Source organism: Gadus macrocephalus, chromosome 23, assembly GCF_031168955.1.
Source record: "Gadus macrocephalus chromosome 23, ASM3116895v1".
Lineage (NCBI taxonomy): Eukaryota > Metazoa > Chordata > Actinopteri > Gadiformes > Gadidae > Gadus > Gadus macrocephalus.
The window spans coordinates 178,821-195,000 of NC_082404.1; the positions used below are offsets into that span (position 1 = coordinate 178,821).

At 45.2% G+C, this 16,180-nt stretch overlaps 1 protein-coding gene and 1 long non-coding RNA gene across 2 annotated transcripts in view; one reads left to right on the plus strand and one right to left on the minus strand.

Moving 5' to 3' along the window:
• Positions 1-16,180, plus strand: part of LOC132452074 (sodium channel protein type 4 subunit alpha B-like) — a 318,084-nt gene that overhangs the window by 110,620 nt on the left and 191,284 nt on the right. The window contains 5 exon segments of the mRNA XM_060044440.1: positions 10,779-10,920; positions 11,135-11,332; positions 11,647-11,817; positions 15,255-15,494; positions 15,893-16,018. Of these exon segments, the coding sequence (XP_059900423.1) occupies positions 10,779-10,920; positions 11,135-11,332; positions 11,647-11,817; positions 15,255-15,494; positions 15,893-16,018 (877 nt within the window).
• The window catches only part of LOC132452088 (uncharacterized), a 399,718-nt gene that overhangs the window by 36,781 nt on the left and 346,757 nt on the right, over positions 1-16,180 (minus strand). Inside the window, exon 3 of the long non-coding RNA XR_009524230.1 lies at positions 13,813-14,318. This is a non-coding gene — a long non-coding RNA (uncharacterized LOC132452088). The remainder of the gene's footprint in view (positions 1-13,812; positions 14,319-16,180) is intronic.

The window sequence follows — 16,180 nt, forward strand, 5'->3', positions numbered from 1 at the left end:
TGGTTCCAGTGGAGCACACTAGGTCCAGGGTGTGCCCTTTGGTATGGGTTGGACCAATCACATGCTGTGTAATACTGAAACAATCCAGAAGTGTCATGAAATCAGAGGCAAATGAGCAGCTGGCTGAATCCACATGGATGTTAAAGTCACCTAGTAGAATGGTGGATGGGTACATAGGGCAGATGGTGGCAAGCAGCCCAGCAAGCTCAGACAGGAAGTGGGTGGAGGCTTTAGGGGGCCGGTAAATGAGGAGAACCTGGAGCTGTGCAGTGCCTGCCAGTGCAAAATGGAGACACTCAAAGGAAGTGGAGGTAACTGGAAATTCCTTGACCTGAAAATTGGATCTATGAATAACAGCTAGTCCACCACCACGGCCCAGGCTACGGGGTTTTTGAATGTACGCATAGTCAGGGGGAGTAGCTTGGTTGAGGGTTAGAAAGTCCTGCTGGCTCTGCCATGTCTCTGTCAGACATAGGAAATCGATCTTTTTATCCTGAATAATGTCATACATGAGAAGGGCTTTGTTATTGAGTGAGCGAGTGTTCAGTAGCATGAATGTGGCATCCCTGTTAGTGGAAGCTGCAACAGGGGTTACGCCACAATTGATACTGAGTAGGGAACCCAGGTTGACGGTCCGTGGGCGTGGTTTGTTTTGAAAGCGTTGCCGCTGTAGTGCATAGCGAACTGCGGAAACAGCTGGAGTAGTGTCCATGTAAACAAACTTGTGTCGGACGGCCCTATGGACGTGACGAGGGCAACGGAGAAGGCAGAAAGATCTGATGACCTTAAGGCAGTTCGGAAGCGAGAGAGTATTGAGTTGTACGAGTTCAGCAGCAGAGTATTTGTAGACAGACATCGCTCACCCATAGCAGCAGGCTAACGCGGCTGCTATCTACCTAGCGGGAGGACGATGCAATCCAGGGAAATCCAGGGAAACCAGGTAAGTTCCAACACTGTAGATCAACGTGCGGACCCGCGATGTAGAAGGGCAGATCAAGGCTAGGAATTAAGGCGAGTTTGGAGGGTTTAGAAGGCTAAGGATGCTAAGAAGCGGCGAAATTCACGCCAGCGTCCTCTCAGCGTCCTCCTCCTTATCTCTCACTTTTCACCTAAAAGTGAAAAGTGTACATACTAGGGGCCCTATTTTAACTCTGAAACGCAAGTGAGAAGCGCCAAGCGCAAGTAGCTTAGTTGGCGGTTCTATGACGATGTTGATATTTTACAGGCGCATTAATGACTCTTGCGCCCAGCGCAAATCTAAAAAGGGTTGGTCTGAAGTAGCCTAATTAGGTGTGGTTTGGGCGTAACGTGCAATAAACCAATGAGAGTGCCATCTCCCATCCCCTTTAAGAGCCATGAGCGCATTTTTATCTGACGAGTTGATATTTTGACAGCGCGTTTGCAGTCTCCGTTGAGACAGATGCATGACCACATGGATTTCAAACTTCAAATGGCTCAGTTTATGGCCAAATAATATGGCCTAATTCACACATGGAATAGCGTTTTCTTCCAAAACTTCAGAAATATAAATAAATAAATTTCGGCAAAGAAAACTAAACACACATGATGTGCGGTAACTGTGGTTCTATTTAATGATATCCGAAATACATTAAGAAACATTGTTTCTTACCAGTATTCTATGCATTATCGTTATCGACTTGTGTTCCTAATATGCAGATGGACGCACAGGCGTGCCCGCATTCATTCATTCTTTTACACATACACACACGCGCAACTGCATTCATTCTATTTAACACTCACTCGCGGTAAAACAATGTTTTCTCACGATCAAAGACCCATCAATCCTAAAAGTTATGGGCTTGTGCACGATGTCTGTGTCAAGAAAATATGTGTTTGCTGTACGATGTTTGCAGATGCATTGATTTAAAAGTACAACTTATTACCGCTGTATCAGCTGTTCTTTCCCAAATAATTTACCAAGAATGTGTGGCTAGGTAGATGAGAGAAGCAAAGTGTATGCGCAAAGTGCACAAGCAACATTATGCATGCGCCCTTAAAAAAGCATCTGAACAACGCGCCACTGACTTTAAACCAGGTATTTCTTGGTTTGTGGCGCCATTGTTTTCTGAAACTGCAAAATAGCACCAGGGAACGTTTGCGCCAGAACACGTCTCCTCCTTTCGCCGAACTGCCCCTTGGGGCGCAAGATCATTCCCTAATTTACTGACGCGTGGCGGTGGAGGGTAAAGAACACTCTGCGCCAGCTGCAAACTAGCAACAACACATGCGTCAGTGTAGAAAGTCAATTGCGCCGGATGCAAGATAGGGCCCTAGGGGTGTAACGGTACACTGAAGTCACGGTTCGGTTCATACCTCGGTTCAGACATCAAGGTTCGGTACGAGTTCGGTACAATGAAGGGAAAAGAAGGCAATTATTTTTTATTGTGCATGTCTCAGGTTGTACCTGAGACATGAGAAGTGCGATTCTGTCGACCAATCAACGGATGGCGTGCGTAGCTCGAACTTGCCAGCACCTTTTCAAGAGCGTCGGTACCCCAACGAAGGAGTACAGCAAGACGAGTATGGCTCAATACAGCTCAGTCCGAGTCAGGCCCACTTTTGGAGGTGGAAACGAGATCCGTGCCGCACCTGAAGAACTCACGTATCTAACATTAGTTCCGCATTACATTAATTAATTCGCACACCAGTTTTATTTAATTTTATACTGTGTATTCTCCATGTAAATCCATGCACCAAACCGTGACATCCGTACCGATTCGGTTCAATACGAATAGATGATTTGTTACACCCCTAGTGCACACACATTTTATGTTCTTTATTTATTTTCGCATTTCATAATAAGTTTGTACATAAGGACATAAATGTTACAGATACAAAACATTGCTCCGGCATGATCCAGCAATTTGGGTATGATGACAGTTCAAACAGCAGATTATGGATACACACAACAGCATCTTCTTCAGATGTGGTGACTTCCAATAATGGAGGATATTGAGCAGTATTTGGCAAGTTGTTTTTTCCCTTGCTTTTGTAAAGCCAACCATCCTGAGACCCCTAATGACAACCCAATGCCCATGTCCCAGGCAGCTGAAGATAAGTACCAGATATTGACATTTGTAGCCAAGGACAGATATCTGTTGTACAAGAGGGTGATATTTTACCAGCTGTGTTGAGTAAGCATCCTCTAGACTTGAATCAAAACAGCATCCTACTTCCAGAAAGAATACATTTATATTCTTCTCAACAAATATTGTAATATCAGGCCTGGTAGCATTTAAATTAAAGAACACAGACGTTTCTGCAGAGCACCTGGAAAACGTTGTTGTCTAACAACACAATTCATATGCATTGACACACACAATAAGGATGGTCAACTCTTTGATATAATGTCCACAATTCTATCATGCCTGGATACATATAGACCTTTGTAATAATGGCACCTGTTTAATATGTGTGACATGGATATTTTTTTGATTATAGTAAAAAATTGATGATAGTATACATAATGGTGAGTGGGAATCAGGGTAAGAAACCAACAAAGGGAAGCGAGAGGAGGATAATTCAACCCATGGTGTCATGGCGTTAATCATCATTGACCTAGCTTTCCTTGTAGAAATAGTTTGTTGTCATCAGGGCAGTTAGAGAGAAATATAGCATGACCGACCAATATTCCTGGAATGCGGTCACTCCAATATCTTATATTCATCGGATGATGAATATAAGATATTAGCCTAAAGTCAGGCTGGAGCCGGGGCCAGCCCGCCGCTGGGGGCCTGGGCAGGGCCCACACAGTGGGTCTGCCGTTTCTGCTTGTGTCCATTGGCTTCAAACTGTATACATGTGTGTAAACGCATAGGAATGTACCACCTGTTTGTGTGTGAGTGTGCTCAAATAGAAAGAGGAGAATAGAATATACCACACAAAGATGTTCAGGGGACGCAGGGATGACTTTCTGCACGTGCTTGCATTGAACAGTATTTGTCAAATGTTGTGTGTTTGTGTACAATTATGAGTATTTGTTAAATGTTGTGTGTATGTGTATCATTATGATTATTTGTTAAATGTCCTGTGTTTATGTATTTCTCCTCGTCCACCTTGCAACGATTGCTGACGGATTCTGTCGTGGGACTCCAAACTGAAAGGTTGTGTGTTCAAAGCCCCAGTGTCTGAACAGTAAATAGGGCAGAGAGACGGCCCCTGTGGCCCCCCGCTCCGCTGAGCAGGGCTAGGGGTCATGGTAAACAGAGAACAGTGGCTCAGATCACCTGAATATGGAGCGTCTGCTGAACATCAAACTCTCAGGACACGCAGGACGTTGACTCAGGACAGGAAATTAATATTTATTTGGTGAAGCTTTATTGACACTGAATGAGCTGACATGGTTACAGTTGTTGACATGAGGGAATGGTGAGCAAAAGAAAGAGAGAGAGAGAGAGAGAGAGAGAGAGAGAGAGAGAGAGAGAGAGAGAGAGAGAGAGAGAGAGAGAGAGAGAGAGAGAGAGAGAGAGAGAGAGAGAGAGAGAGAGTTATTGAAAAATATATAAAATCAGTGTCTTGATTTAGTGACTCTGGACACACAGACACCGGACCAACACACAACACACAGAGACACACAACAGACCAACAGACCAACAGACCAACAAAACACAGAGAGACGATAACAGACCAACAACACAAAGAGACATGAAGACAGCCAACAACAAACAGACACACAACCGACCAACAACACACAGAGGCATAAAACAGATGCCTCTGTGACACACAACAGACAAACAACACATAGAAACACCACAACAGACCAACAACACATTATACACATAGACTACAGAGGGAGAAGGAAGGTGACAGACAGACAGACTGATAGACAGACTGGCAGGCAGACTGGCAGACAGGCAGGCAGATAGGCAGACAGGCAGACAGACAGACTGGGGCTACCCCTTCCCGTCCGGGTCTATTTCAGAGTCCCAGTCATATTAAACCTTTCTATAAATGATTGGGTCACACCTTGCCCCAGGTCTACGTCCGCCCAGGTAGCAGGGAGGAGGTTATGTGGGGAGACGGCCCCCAAGGAGAAAGGTTAGGCCCTGGGGTTCACTTGTCGATCTGTGTGTGATCCTCACAGCTAGGCAAACGGCAATCTCGTTCCAAGGTCGTGGGAAAACGGCAGTAACAAGCTAAAGAAATAAGATGGAACAGGTCAAAAGACAGATGCAAGAAAGATTCAGAGACCAGTGATGGAACAGGGGAACCACTTCTCTCAGCCCCTAGGGGCAAGTAATGGAGCCTCCCCCATCTTAACACTTCTCTCTCTCTCTCTCTCTCTCTCTCTCTCTCTCTCTCTCTCTCTCTCTCTCTCTCTCTCTCTCTCTCTCTCTCTCTCTCTCTCTCTCTCTCTCTCTCTCTCTCTGTCCGGAGTGTGTAGTTCTGTGTGTGTATGTGTGTGTGTGTTTGTGTATGGATGCGTGTGTGTGTTTCTGTTTGTTTCTGTGTGTGTGTGTGTGTGTGTGTGTGTGTGTGTGTGTGTGTGTGTGTGTGTGTGTGTGTGTGTGTGTGTGTGTGATGGTGTGTAGGGGTGTGTGTGTGTGTTTATGTAGGTATGTAGGGGTGTATGTGTGTATGGATTGTGTGCGTGTGTCTGTTTAGGTGCTCGATATTAAGAGTCATTTAGTACATAGGTTTTTGGTATTGAAAGGCATCTGAAAGAAACAACCATTAATCACACAAACACACTGATGTGCACACGCGCACACAGGTACACACATGCACACGCACGCACACACCCTCAGAGCCGCATGACGGATGAAAGGCTTGGTGTATGGCCAAAAGCTGTTCTCAGGGTGTGGATATGATGAGATGCTAACTGCTAAGGCAAGGGGCTAATAGTTTGATGCTATTTGCAGAGCTGCTCTACGTGTGTCTGACATGACAGCAGGCCAGTCGGGAAGTATTCAAGCCGCCACTGCAGTCTGTCTGTCTGTCCTCCCCCCCACCCTACCTCTCCTTATCACTAATGGCGCGTTTCCACTGCAGGGTGCGGAACGGATCGGATCGCAAAGGGGCGGTAGGGAGGGGGCAGTATAGCCCAGCTCAGTTGGCAGTATAGCCCAGCTCAGTTCCGAGGTCGCGTTTCCACTGCCGACAGTACCCTTGGTGGTAGGCCGGATGTCAATCGCCGCGGCAGCTACGTAAACATCGTAAACAACGTCTTCCTCCGCAAGAATGCAGACGAACGTCTCCACCTCCTTGTTCGCCCAAGCAAGCTTTTTACGCGACATGTTAATTGTAAAGAATAATACCTCGAGGCTACTGTTTGTTTGTTTTTATCCCCGCGTCACCCGGAAGTGACGATTCTGTCGACCAATCAACGGAGGGGGGGTGTAGCTAGAATTCCAGGGTACCCTTTCAGGCGTCTGGTCTCGTTTTGGGTACCGCAACGGAGGAGTCCCTAGAATGGGGTCGGAACGGGTACGGCAAAGTCCGGGTCACGCCCACTTTTGGCGGTGGAAACGCGATCCGACCCGCACCTTTGCAATCCGATCCGTTCCGCACCCTGCAGTGGAAATGCGCCATAAGGGCTCCCCAATGAGCTGCAGCAACGTTCACTTCAAGCAAAACAAGGGCTTTCTGTCACCATTACACATAATTAGTTGTGATGTGGTTGCTCCACCCAGGGCTTTGTGATGAGAGATGGAGGGCGTCTGTCTGTCTTACTGTTTGTCTGCTGGCCTGTCTGCCTGTCGGTCTGTCTATCTGTCTGTCTGTCTGCTGGCTTGTCTGCCTTTCTGTCTGTCTCTCTGTGTGTCTGTCTGCCACTCTATTCTGTCCAGTATGGCATTGACGTCATCCTTGTATCAATAACGGGGACTAGAGATCAGATAATGCCGTATGATTTGGGTTGTGTTTGTGGACGGATCTGTCTGTATTAAGTCTCTCTTAGGTGACTCAGATGGAAGGTTCTCAAACACACACAACACGTTACAAAAACACACACGCACACACAGACACACCTAGTCTCTGTGAGATGTTGTTCTGTGTCCTGAGAGAGAGGGCACAAAACAATCTCCCTGGGCAACCAGCGCTGGGATACAGTTGCTATAGCGATGCTACATACTTCCTCCCAGAGTTTACCTGAGAGTTATACTTAGAGCCCTGTGTGTGTGTGTGTGTGTGTGTGTGTGTGTGTGTGTGTGTGTGTGTGTGTGTGTGTGTGTGTGTGTGTGTGTGTGTGTGTGTCTGTGTGTGTGTGCTTGTGTGTGTGTTTCTGCATGTGCGTTTCTGTGTGCATGTCTGTGTGTATGTGCGTCTGCTGGTGTGTTTTTGCATCTATGTGTGCATGTGTTTTTCCGGCATGTGTGTGTGTGAGTGTGCGTATCTGTATGTGTGTGTGTGTGTGTGTGTGTGTGTGTGTGTGTGTGTGTGTGTGTTTGTGTGTGCATGTGTTTTGCGGGTGTGCAGGTTTTTTTGTGTGTGTAATTGTGTGTGTGTTTGTGTGTGGCTGCAGGCTTGTGTGTGTAGTTGAGTTTCTAAGGAGGTCAAGTGAAACAAACTGCATGAGAGTGAGTACGTGAAGTGACCGAACACACACGTCACATGCACTGTGTCAAGCATCGCACAAAGACGCACACACGATACAAAACACTCACAGAAACACGCACACACACACATCGTTTCTTCCCCCCTTTTCTTCAGCCTCCCTCTCTCTCTCCCTCGAACACAGACACACACACACACACAGACAAAAAGACACACTTTCAGCCTGCTTATCATAGGCACTCAACATACCCTGTGCTCAGCATGCCAGGGCGGTGATGTCCCCGCCCAGGGAGGGCTATGGACGGGGACAGATACGTCCGCCAGGACTTTGTATGGAAGGGACGAGACAAAGGAAGATGTACATCAGATTAGCTCGCTGTACATTTGGTCCATCTGTGTTGGTTTGTACGGTAATAGGTTGAAACATCTGAAAGTATGTTTTGTAGACGTGCGTGTGTTTGAGCAGCAGGAAATGAAAGCAGCCTCATTTTACAGTCAGTTTCGCTATCCACAGTGGGTTCAGTGCAGTGCTTTGAATTTTTTTTTACATGTGTGATTGGATTAGAAGCGTTTTTTATATAAAAAGAATATAAAAAAGTGTGGCTTTCCTTTCAGCAAAGTGGGATGTCTGCTTCACCACGTACAGTGATGTGTGGATGTGCTGCTCCCAGATTACTGCCCAGAGTTTTAAAACACATTTCATTTAGCTGAAGAGCGTTGAGTACATATTTGTTCCGGAAGTGTGCATTGCACAATGCTAATTAGTTTCAGTTCATTGAATCAGATTTGCATTGAATATCATAGATCAAAATGTATATTACTACTAGCACTGCTAAGTTAATTCAAACTTATTTTCGGGTAAATGCCTGTAATGTTTGTGACGTGAGGTCACCTATCATAGTTTGATGGGTGATGCCAAGGACCGTGACATCATAGCAACACTTTAGTACCATAATTAATGTTTTTTCATAGACACAAGTAATATTGTAATACAAAAAACGCATTCATCATTTATTTATCTACAGCCAAGCTCTATCTAAATAATTTGATTAATATTACCCGCAGCAAGAGGCTATTAAAGTCAGGTAAAAATATGCACTCCTATTATTCAAATCAAATTGTAGATGCCTGATATTTGTTTTATTTGTCTGCCTTTGGATGTGTCACTGTGGCATTAACGTGAGCGTTACATAAAACCCCTTTCTGTTGCAGTGTCTCTGTGATTTATAAACAGCAGCTCTCCACAGCAGCTGTGCTAGGGTCAGGGCTCGGCTTGTGTTGATAATGTATATCGAGACTTAGCTGCTGATCTCATTCAGAGGTTAGGGTGGGTGTGTGTGTGTGTGTGTGTGTCCTCATGTGGGTGCCTTTGACTATTGGTCTACTTATCGACAATTAAAAACCTGTATCAATAAACGAGGCCAATGTAATCACGGAAACAAAAATGTGTGTGTGTGTGAATAAATATGCACGTGGAATTGCACATGGGCATGTATGTGTGTGAGTCCATGTGCAGGTATGTGGGCACATGGGTGTGAGTCCATTTGCACGTGTATGTGCACGTGGGCGTGTGCATGAGTCCATGTGCAAGTATATATGCACGTGAGCATGTGTGTGCCTGTGGTGCTGTGGGTTCAGATCTCATTACGTGTGTGTTGCGGAGCTGGATGTGATATGTTATGAATGTGGAACATCATCTGAAGTCAGTCTCATCCAGCGTGACGAAGGCTGTCTCCACGGTGACGCCGGGGGTAGGTGTCGCCAGGCGACGCTGATGACACTAGTCATGTGACTAAGATCAGTCTGTGGTCATGTGACTAAGATCCCTTTCTGGTCATGTGACCAAGATCACTCTCTGGTCATGTGACTTAGGTCATGTGACTGAGATCACTCTCTTGTCATGTGACTGAGATCACTCTCTAGTCAAGTTACTGAGATCACTCTGGTCATGGGACTGAGGTAACGTGACTGAGCACTCTGGTCATGTGACCGAGCACTCTCTAGTCATGTGACTGAGACCACTCTGGTCATGTGACTGAGGTCACTTTCTGGTAATGTGTCTGAGGTCACTTCCTGGTCATCTGACTAAGGTAACTCTCTGGTCATGTGACTGAGCTTATGTGACTGAGGGAGGCTGCAGGCGGCTTGAGCTTAACGGACAAACTCTACAACAAAACAACACTCAAATGTTCATTCACATTGACAGAGAGTAGGGCACACGGTAAGACAGGATGTCTTCAACTGTCAATAATGTATTCTTGCATCTCCTTTTTTCCATTTGTTCTCCACATCTTGTGTGTGTGGACATATATTCAGTATTATTTAGCAGTTTTATTCTTGTTTATGTGTCATTTTTTCTACTGTTGAATACTGCCGACTTCCCTGTCTAGTTTTAGTCTTATATCACCTCTCATCTCATGGGAATTTACAGAACCCTATATTCATACACCGAAGCTCTTTGTACACCTATTCCATACATCCATACGTCTATACGTCCATACGTCTATACGTCCCTACATTTATATGTCTATAAGTCCATGCATTGGGGTGGGAATTCCGAACCGCGTCAATTGTTGTATGTGTAAACCGTGTAGAATAAAGAGTCATCCGAACAATTATGGTCATATTTTTGGTTATTGGTATATTATTTTATGTGTACGTCCTGGCACTTAAAAATAGTGCCAAGTTGTATAGCATCTTATCCTAGCTATAATTGTTGTTTAAAGGGAAAGGGTTAACCTAACAAATGTTAGTGCTTGGCACTTTTTTCTATGAACAACCTTACTATACCAACAGCAATACATTGTTTCTGTTTCTTCTGATAAATGTACTTGTAAGTCGCTCTTGTAAGCGTCTGCTGAATGCCCTGCATGTTAATATAAATGTACATGTCTAAATGTCCACATGTATGTGTGTGTGTGTGTGTCTACATGTGTGTGTGTGTGTCTACATGTCTATGTGTGTGTGCGTGTGCGTGTGCGTGTGCGTGTGCGTGTGCGTGTGCGTGTGTGTGTGTGTGTGTGTGTGTGTGTGTGTGTATGTGTGTCTACATGTCTGCATATGTCTACATATCTACGTGTGTGTGTGTGTGTGTGTGTGTGTGTGTCTACATGTCAACATATCTACGTGTTTGTGTGTGTGTGTGTGTGTGTGTGTGTGTGTGTGTGTGTGTGTGTGTGTGTGTGTGTGTGTGTGTGTGTGTGTGTGTGTGTGTGTGTGTGTGTGTGTCTACATGTCTACATGTTTACGTGTGTGTGTTGCAGGCGGTGCCCGGACGGGTTCGAGTGCCTGAAGGCTGGCAGGAACCCCAACTACGGCTACACCAGCTTTGACACCTTCGGCTGGGCCTTCCTGTCCCTGTTCCGCCTGATGACGCAGGACTACTGGGAGAACCTCTACCACCAGGTGGCGGCCCCTTTACTGGGGAGTGTGTGTGTGTGGATTATGGGAGTGGGTGTGTGTGTGTGTGTGTGTGTGTGTGTGTGTGTGTGTGTGTGTGTGTGTGTGTGTGTGTGTGTGTGTGTGTGTGTGTGTGTGTGTGTGTGTGTGTGTGTGTGTGTGTGTGTGTCTGAGTTTGTGTGTTTATCTGAGTGTGTGTGTGTGTGTGCCCGTCCCCCAGACCCTGCGCTCAGCGGGAAAGACCTACATGGTGTTCTTTGTGGTGGTGATCTTCCTGGGTTCCTTCTACCTGGTCAACCTCATCCTGGCCGTGGTGGCCATGGCCTATGAGGAGCAGAATCAGGCCACCATTGCTGAGGCCTGGCAGAAGGAGCAGGAGTTTCAGCTCGCTATGGAGAGCCTCAAGAAGGAGCAACAGGTGAGCTTCAGGTTATTAACCATACTCTCGGACACCAAGGAGTCATCTCTCTCACAGCACTAGGAGCCCAATCAAGATGGTTTGTTACTCATAGTTTGATTTAATGCTTTCATTGTTCTCAGCCTCAATTTTAAGTGTGCTGAATTACTTGATGTAAAAGTTTAATTTATGTTGTTAAACTAAATTAAATCCAAAGGAAATGAAAATAATCAACAAAATGGTTACAAGCAAACATAGGCCTAAAGACTATATTGCGCTAAATGTGGCGTCATCATACATCTTGGAGTACATACACTTTTCTACCTGTTGCCTAGAAAACTCTAGACACAGACTCAATGATGTCACCGGAAACCTCCCCCTTTGGGCTCCCATTTGACGAAATGGAGGAGAGGAGGCGAAGTCAAGGCCTGCTCGGTGTGACCAACTTGGAGGGCAACCTATCAGAGGAGAAGCTGCTCCAGCTCGACACACTAGAGGGGGAAAAGGTAGGATAACATTAACAAAACATTCACAGTGTTATTGTTTTCTATTTCCTGTTCAAAGCAGAAAATTGATCCTTATGTTGATATTAAGACTCCTCTCCTCTCGACACTGTAGACCATACAATACTTTAGGACAGGTTAGAAAACTGGGTGGGGCTTTCAGGCACAGTCTTAAATTGGTTCAGATCCTACCTACAAAATAGGAACTACTTTGTTTCCATTGGCGACTTTGTATCAGAATCAACCAACGTGATGTGTGGAGTCCCACAAGGTTCGATCTTAGGACCCTCTTTATTCAACATCTACATGCTCCCACTAGGGCAAATCATGCATAATAACAATATTGACCATCATTGCTATGCTGATGACACGCAAATCTATGTATCGCTATCACCAAATGACTATCGGCCCATAGATCTGCTGTGCCAGTGCATTGAGCAAGTGAAAGACTGGATGTGCCGAAATTTCCTTCAGCTAAATGAGGATAAAACAGAGATAATTGTATTTGGTGCTAAAACGGAAAGGCTTAAAGTAACCCAACACCTTCACTCTCTGTCCCTGAAAACCTCAATCAAAGCCAGAAATCTAGGGGTTATCATGGATTCTGATTTACATTTCGAAAGTCACATCAAATCAGTTACCAAATCTGCATATTATCACCTTAAAAATGTAGCAAGACTTACTGTACGTCCACACCAGGAGCGACCAAAGCGTCAAAGACGCTTTGGTCGCTGCGAATTTTCACTGCGAATTTTTCTGTACGCTTTGGTCGCTCAAGTCGCTCATGACGTACAATTCAATTATGCAGACGCATTTAAAGGAGCCGTATGCGTTTAGTAGGCCCTACAGACAGCCATATCAAATATTGAACTCTCCCATACACCTTGGCCATATTGCCGAGACGGTTTTGCTTGTTCGATAAAGTGCTTCGACAACAAGTAGGACAGTGATTCCCCCCAATATAAAAATCCTAAAATGTAGGCTAATTACAACCGGGAACAAAAAACCCTGCGTGCTGTAGTAGTTGAAATATGTTTCACTGATCTGGATCTGCAAATCATGATCTGCACTCATTCGTCGCATTCAAAACAAATAGACGTTAGCGCACATGGCTAATTTGCATACGTGCACAGGACTGGTTGGCTCCGCAAGGCAAATAATGGAACATATCTATCTATCTAGGTCTTTCTGTCTATCTATCTATCAACGCGTGTCTAGTTTTAATGTGATGTATTGTGTGTATGTCCAGTCAGACTTGTTCTGTGTGGTCTTGTAGGCTACTGTCCTGTGTGGAACGAACCACCTAAATGGATTCCCGACGATTTGTGTCGTTTGGTATTAATAAAGACTTGACTATCTATCTATCTAGACTATTTAATTAAAAATTATTCACCTCAGGCTCCGTGAATAGTGGGGAATAGAGGGATAAAAGACAAGAGATATATCCCTTGTCATTTATCCCTCGTCTTGTCGATTAGTTTGTTTATGTGACGGTTTTGTTTAAAGCATGCTACACGCGATTGGTTGGTTAGATTGGTGGCATGTAGAGCAAATTATAATGATTCCCGCTTAAATACGAACGTTCTAGATGTAGACGTTTCGATCTCTGAACTGAAAAAGGGTGGGTTCGTACAACACCGGGTGCCCAGTTACAGCCGCGATTAATACTTCAGCCGACATTTTGTTCAGTGAGTGAATAAAGGTAGGTAGGAACCAAAGTGCCTGCCGATGTTCCCTGGGATCCACGCAAGCGAAGAGCGTCTACATTCCGATTGGCTGTCAGTGTTTGGTCGCTGAAGCGAATAATAGTCATTTGCATAAAGTTAAAAAGTTTTCAACTTCTTTTTGACGCTCTGGTCGCTCAACTTTGGCCGCTGGTAGCGTTGGTCGCTTTGGTCGCTTTGGTCGCTCTTGCCCATAGAAAGTGAATGACTTCCGGCGATTTGGTCGCTCAATTCGCTTCTGGTGTGGACGGACAGTTAGAGGGCTCATGTCCACCGAAGACTTACAAAAACTTGTACATGCCTTTATCACTAGTAAGCTTGATTACTGCAATGGTCTCCTTACAGGTCTCCCAAAACAAACTCTAAGGAAGCTTCAGCTTGTTCAGAATGCTGCTGCTAGAGTTTTAACAAAGACCAAAAAATTTGAACATATTACACCAATTCTTAAATCGTTACATTGGCTTCCTGTAGGTCAGAGAATTGATTTTAAAATCATGTTCCTAACCTATAAATCCCTACATGGTTTAGGCCCAAAATATTTAACTGATATGCTTCCACTACATAAGCCTTCTAGAACACTAAGATCTTCTGAGACCAATCTGTTAATTATCCCCAGAGTAAACACGAAACATGGGAAAGCAGGATTTAGTTACTATACAACAAATAGCTGGAATAAACTCCCTGAGGATTTAAGACTTGCCCCAACTCTGAGCACCTTTAAAACAAGATTGAAGACTTTTATGTTTGCTTTAGCTTTCTGCTAAATCTTAAATACTTTACCTTTATTTGACTAAAATGCCTTTTTAACTTTCCCTTTATTTTCTATTTTTACCAGAAAAATACATGATCTGATACCAGAGAGAAAGGTTGTATAAGGGTTAGAGTCCTGAGTTTGTTTGTTTGTATAAGGGTTAGAGTCCTGAGTTTGTTTGTATAAGGGTTAGAGTCCTGAGTTTGTGTCCAAGTTCTGTCTGGGTTAGAGTCCTAGAATCTGGATTGGAGTTCCAGAGAAAGGACCAAGTTCCTTTAGGTCGGGTTGTAGTCCCGACTTGGGTTCCAGAGAGACTGTTGATCTGATCTTAAATACATTGCACTTTCAATTTTACTTACTAAAAAGCCTTTTTAACTTTCAATTTAATTTTCTCTTAAATACATTGCACTTTCTATTTTACTCATTTCTTGCATATGTTTTCTTTTACTTATCTATTATTTGATTTTATTGTATGACAATGTTTATATGTGAAGCACTTTGAGCCTGCCTTGTGTATGAAAAGTGCTATATAAATAAAGTTGCCTTGCCTTGCCTTGCCTCGCCTCTCCTCTCCTCTCCTCTCCTCTCCTCTCCTCTCCTCTCCTCTCCTCTCCTCTCCTCTCCTTTCCTTTCCTCTCCTCTCCTCTCCTCTCCGCTCCCCTCCTCTCATATCTCCTCTCCTCTTGTCTCATCTTCCTTCATCTTACTCTTCTCCTCGCCCCTCCTCTCTTCTCCTCCCCTCTCCCCTCCCCTCCTCTCCTCTCCTCTCCCCTCCTCTCCTATCCTCCACTCCCCTCCCCTCCTCTCCCCTCCCCTCCCCTCCCTCCTCTCATCTCCTCCTCTTCTCCTCCCCCCTCCCCTCCTCTTTTTTCCTCTCCTCCTCTCTTCTCCTCCCCTCTCCCCTCCTCTCCTCTCCCCTTCTCTCCTCCCCTCCCACCCTCTCCCCTTCCTCCTCCAACCTCCAGGTCCCCCACCCCTTCCTGTCCCGCTCCTTGTCCACGCGTCGCGGCAGCCAGATCTCCTCCATCTTCAACTTCCGGCTACGGAGCCGCGGGTCGGAGGGGGAGATGGCCGACGATGAGTATAGCATCCCAGGGGAGGTGGGGGAGGGGCCGGGGAGTCGGGCCAGAATGGGGAGCCTCCTGCCTCACCCCTGGACCACACGGCGCCCCAGCACCTACAGCACGGCCAGCAGGGGGTCACAGGTCCGCTGAACAGCATGAACACGTGCATCTACACAGCACTGTTTAATACTGTGTTATCTAGACAGCCCTGTTTAATACTATGTTATCTACACATCTCTGTTAATACTGTGCTACTGTTTAGATAACAGATCAGTAGATATACTGTGTTATCTACTGATGATATTAACACTGCACCGTTCAATACTGTATTATCTACTGATATTCTGCTCCAGAAGACATTGACATCAGAAAACAATATCTGTTGAATCATATGATTCAAATTCAACATTGTTGTTACTATATTCTTATGACTAATAGTATTTGAATTAGTAGTTGTAGAAATTATTGTTTTTTTAAATATATATATTTTTAGTGAAATATTTTGCATTTATTTTATTTTGATGTTCTTCTTTGGGCAGGTTTTTTATCCTTCTCTGAATGTTAATGGAAAGCTGTTTGTTGGAATGGACCAGAACGGGGTCTCCCCGCCAGCCATGCAGGGGCAGCTGCCAGCCTGCACCATGGAGCGGGTCAAGGAGGAGAGTGTGAGTGTGAGGACCGCTGTCTCTGTGGGTCTCAACAGTCTCTCCCCTCCTCTCCCTTCCTCTCCTCTCCCCTCATCTCCCATACTCTCCTCCTCTCCCCGGCTGTTCTCTCTGGGTCTCTTCAGTCTGCAGGCCTTAGACTTTCTTTAGTGTGTTTCATGA